Source organism: Struthio camelus, chromosome 16, assembly GCF_040807025.1.
Source record: "Struthio camelus isolate bStrCam1 chromosome 16, bStrCam1.hap1, whole genome shotgun sequence".
NCBI classification, from domain to species: domain Eukaryota; kingdom Metazoa; phylum Chordata; class Aves; order Struthioniformes; family Struthionidae; genus Struthio; species Struthio camelus.
In genome coordinates, this window is record NC_090957.1 from 6,278,123 (window position 1) to 6,282,792 (window position 4,670).

At 60.5% G+C, this 4,670-nt stretch overlaps 1 protein-coding gene across 1 annotated transcript; it reads left to right on the forward strand.

The window, feature by feature from the left end:
• Positions 1-856: 856 nt before the first annotated feature.
• Positions 857-4,405, forward strand: LOC138061245 (maestro heat-like repeat-containing protein family member 7). The gene is made up of 5 exons (XM_068910244.1): positions 857-1,027; positions 1,662-1,817; positions 2,112-2,213; positions 2,574-2,676; positions 3,267-4,405. The coding sequence occupies exons 1-5, from the start codon at positions 860-862 to the stop codon at positions 3,431-3,433; spliced, it is 696 nt and encodes a 231-aa protein (XP_068766345.1). The 5' UTR covers positions 857-859; the 3' UTR covers positions 3,434-4,405.
• The last annotated feature ends 265 nt before the right edge of the window (positions 4,406-4,670 follow it).

Here is a 4,670-nt window from a genome sequence, read left to right on the forward strand (position 1 = left end):
GGAGGAGGAGGCGAGCAGTGTGTGCAGTGTGCCGTGAGGCGCGGGGCTGGGAGCAGGGCCCAGGGGTGTCTGCACAATGCCTGCTGTGTTTGGGCTGAGCTTTGTGAGGGCCTGGTGCCCTTGCCCTGGATGGTGGGTGGGATGGAGAGCTGCACGCTGCGGGCAGTGCTGCCGGCTGTGCCAGTCTTTCAGTGCTGTGTCCATTTCAGCTGCTGGAATGCCCTGACCTTGCCGACATGGATGAGGAGGTCCTGCCACTCGTCCAGGGTTATGCGCAGAGTGAGAGCCTGGAGATGCGCAGACTGGCGTTCAGAGGCCTCGTGGCCCTGTTGAATAGACCCAAGATGGTGAGGAGGGGGGCAGGCGGGTGAAGCCATGCTGGCAGCCTGGGGCTTGACAGGAGACACTGGGTCAGAGAGTGGCTTGGACTTGGCTGGCAATCCGGAGGTGTGGTAGCTGCTCCCAAGTCTCTGCTGCCCCATTCATCTGCCCCGAGTGTCATGCCAGGCCCTTGGCCGTGCTGCACAAGGAGAAAGGCACCAGTGCCCAGCGGGAAGATCTGGGAGAGGGACAATGAGCTGGAGCACAGGGCCGGGCTAAGGCAGCCAGCTGCTCCTGGGCCTTGAGGCAGCAGCTTTGCTCCCTACAGAGGCCAGTGCATGCTGAGGGCCCCCTTGGAGATCTGTGCCCTGCACTGCAGCCTCTGTGCCCAAGGCCTGCGTGTGTGCAGAGCCCTGGCCCTGGCCACTGAGCCCTGATGGGAAAAGAGCAGGCAGAGCACTTTTGGGCGGGCGGGGCGGGGGGGTGTCTGGCCTTGCTTCCCACAAAGAAAGTTGTGTGTTTCCCACAGAAAAGGAGAATGCAGAGCCTGCTCCCAGACAGCATGGAGTGGCTGCAGGATGCTTGCAGGGAAGTGCGTGTGGGAAGCCTGATGCTGCTGAGAAACATCCTCAGCTACCTGGAACAGAAGGGCTCCAACCCGATTGTTCTGCAGCTGGCCGAGAAGCTTCTGCCTCGCTTTGATGACGTAAGGCTGATGGGAGAGCCGGGGCTCTGCTGGTGTGTCCGGGGGTCCGTATGCGTGGTCTGGGTGCTGTGTGCCCCTCTGCATACGTGCCTGTTGGCACGTCCCCGCACAGGCCCTGCTGTATGTCAGGAAACCTTTTGCCCTGTGGTTCTCAGCCCATGCCCTGTGCTGGCCTTGGTGTCCAGGGCTGTGGGAGTAGAGCAAACCAGCCCCCTGTCTGCTCTCGGCTGCTGCGTCTCGTGCTTGACTGCGTGCGGCGCTTGCCGTGGCCTGGGGCAGCGATGAGCAGAGAGGTAGGAGCAGGCTAGAGAGCGAGGGAGAGGCCGTGCCGCAGGGCTGTCCCTTTCTGTCCTCTTGTTGTGTGCGGGGGCCCTGATGGAGGCCTCGGGAAATCCAAGAAGCTCCCTCCAGAGGGAGAGGGAGACAGAGCCCAGGGAGGCTTGTCGTGCTGCTGCCGACAACCCTCATTGTCCAGGCTGCCTCAGCAGAGGCTTGTCCTCAGCTCCGACCTCTGGCCGGGCTGGGGGACAGTTGTGCCCGGAGAGGACGAGGCCTTGCCACGGCAAACGCTCTTGTCGGGCCCCGTTCCTGGAGTCGTTGCTGAGGCCTCCCCTCCTCTCCTCCCTGCCTGCAGGAAGACAGCAGAGTGCGAGAGCTCTCCATGCTCCTCTTCAAAGACCTGCTGGAGATTGTGGTGGGGAAGAACAAACGGAACCTGAAGCAGCATGCACAGAGGAGCCTGGTGCCGCTCTTCCTCCACATGAGTGACAAGGTGCAGAGAGTGGCCCAGGTAGGGAGCAGTGTTTTGGGGAAGCAATGCTGACATGCCGTGGGTGGAGGTGAGCAGCAAGGCAAGGGCTGCTGCCAAGTGTGCCTTGGAACGCATGGCAGCATGAGGTGCAGCTTCCTGTGTGCCGAAGGACAAGGCAGAGCTGCCTCTGCCTTCAGGGAGGGCCAGACCTAGTGGCACGCTGCGTCGTGCCATTTGGGGCTGGGAAAGGCTGGGAGCCTTGCCAAGACGAGGGGGACCCAGGGTGTCCTGCCGTGGCTGCGGTGGCATCTCCTGGTCTCTGTTGCTCTGCAGGCCTCTCAGGAAGCCCTGGTGAGCGCTGCACAGTTCCTCAAGTGGGAGGAGCTCAAGCAGCTGGCCAGAAGAGCGGAGACATGGAAGATCGGGGAGTGCGTGGTAAGGACGTGGCCAAAGCCCCCGGGGCCGCGGCGGGATGAGGCCTGCCGCCATGGCCAGTGGGCAGGGTGCACAGCTGTGCCCCTCACGCACTGCTGCAGCCCAGAGCCCTCTACTCTAAGTGCCCGCTGGGGTGCTGAAGGGGCCCCTGGCCTGGCTGGGCCTTGGCAGAAGCATGGCGGGGATCTCAGCACCCGCAGGCCCCGCTCTGCCCTCTGCTCCCTCTGAACCTGGCTACCAGCCAGCTTCTAGCTGGGAGGCGTGGACAGGAAGGAAGAGGAGGCCAGAGCTGGGAGGAGGGACAGGCCTGGCCTTCTGGGGAGGCTCGGTGCCAACCCCCTGTCCTTGTGCTGTCTGCAGCTGCTGAGGGACAGGAGCAGAGCGGAGCAACACCTGCGCCAGAGCCTGCCTTACCTGGAGAACCCGGACGCATCCTTGCGGGAGGCAGCTGTGAGGTTCATTGGTGAGCCACAAGCCCAGGGCCATGCCTGCCCACCCAGACGGGCACACAGGAGGGTCTTCAGTCCCTCCCACCGTCCCTGGGTCCTGCACCGTGGGGACGGGGCTGGGGCCAGCCTTGCCCAAGGGGAGCAGGCTGCATGGCCAAGCTGGCAAGGCCAGATGGGAGCTGTGCTGCTGGGGGCTTGCTGGGGAGTATGAGGGGTGAGCGGAGGTGTTTGCCTAGGGCTCATCGGGCAGCAAGTGAAGAAGCGGAGGAAGGAGAAGGTGCAGGAGCTGTGCACTGGTGAGTGAGAGCAGCGCTGTGTCAGGCAGCCCTGGCAGGGAGGAGGGAGGAGGCTGGGAAGTGAGCTGCAGTTCACTGGCCTGCCCCAGGTGAGGAAGGCTCTGTGTCCCTATGTGGGGGAGAGCAGGGGGTATTTGGGGCGCATCTGGGGCTTGGCCGACCTGCAAGTGCCAGCTGATCCATTTGTCCTACCTGCTGCCTCCTCCGCATGGGAAGAGCTGAGTGGGGCTGGCCCTGCCTGGGGGGGGATTCCTGGGATCTCTGCAAAGGTGGGAGTCTGTTCTCAGCTCGGTGCCTTTCTCTCGCAGCCCTCCAGCCCCTGGAAAATGATGCGGAACCTTTAGTCCGTTGCCTGGTGTCACAGACCATCATGAACCTGAGGGTGCCAAGGAGAACATCAAGATTCCACCTCGGAGCACTGTGTCCCTGGCTCCCGAGAGCATGGGCGAGGTGGCACCCTCCCGCCAGGACGTGACTCTGTTTGAGCAGAGCTGACGCAGCTGTGCCAATGCCATGGTGCTGCACACCACGGACACACACACGCAAGTGTGCTGGAAGGTCTGGCTCATTGCTGGCATCTCCCGCAGCCCCAGGACAGCTCGACTCCTCAAGCACAGCCCCTGTTGTGCTACCGCTTCATGGCTTTGTTGGGCTTCCCGCAAAGATACAGCCCCGTTTCCTCAGCCGGAGTGAGTGTTCTTTTTTTAGGGAGCCAAAGGCAAGGGGCAAAACTTGCTGCCTGCATGAATCTGGCTTGTCCTGGGGGGGACGGGGTGTCCACTCGTTCCAATATGCCAGGCCAGCGTAGAGCGGCCTGACACACTTTGGTTTTGCTGCAAAGCGTCAACTGCTCTGCTGGCCCACAATAGCCAAGGGAAAGGGGGAGAAAAGCTTTGGCCTCCCCTGCCCTCTCCAGTCACCGCAGGGCAAGAGCAGGCCCCTGCTGTCTTCAGGGCTTGCATCTCAGGTGGAAGGGCAGAGCTGGGGTATGACATGCAGCTCTGTTTCTATCGCCACTGCCTACCCTGCGCATGCAGGCCTCAAGGCCGAACCGTCCATGAACTCCAGAATCATTGCTGAGCATGTAACGGCCAAACCCATTAAAAGCAGCTAATAAAGATACACAGCTAGCTCATGGGGCTAAAAAGTAGACTGCAGGGGACAAGATGGGATGCACGTGGGTTGGGGTTGACCTCGGAGGAGATAAGGGACTGTGGGAAACAAGGACATGGCAACCAGTGTGGGCTGAAGGCCAAGACCAACCAGAAGGAGAGTAAAGAAGACTCAGTAAAGAAGATTGGGGGAGACCTTCCCTGGCAGGTGGGAAATAAAACTGTAAAGGGTCTAATTAGGCCAGAATTCCTTTGTTCAAGGTCCCTCCCTGGAGGCACCCAGCTCCAGCAGTTACTATGCTGCACCATCATTTCAAGAAATAAAATTTTGCTGCTAGATGTGCGTGAGGCTCTGCTTCTTGGAAACCTAGGATCAAAGTGTTTGCACAGCACTTTGGCACCCCAGATGGCAGTGTAGCCAACCACCATTGCACCCTCTTGGCTCCAAACATCCAAATTTAGAAAAGGAAAAGGAACAAAAAGGAGAAAAAAGCCGTTACAGTCAAATCGATCCCTAGCTAGTTAGCTGTCCCTTTATGTCAGGATGATTGTCCATCTTACAATTAATGTGGGGGTTAACCCAAGGAAGGATCCTTCGAT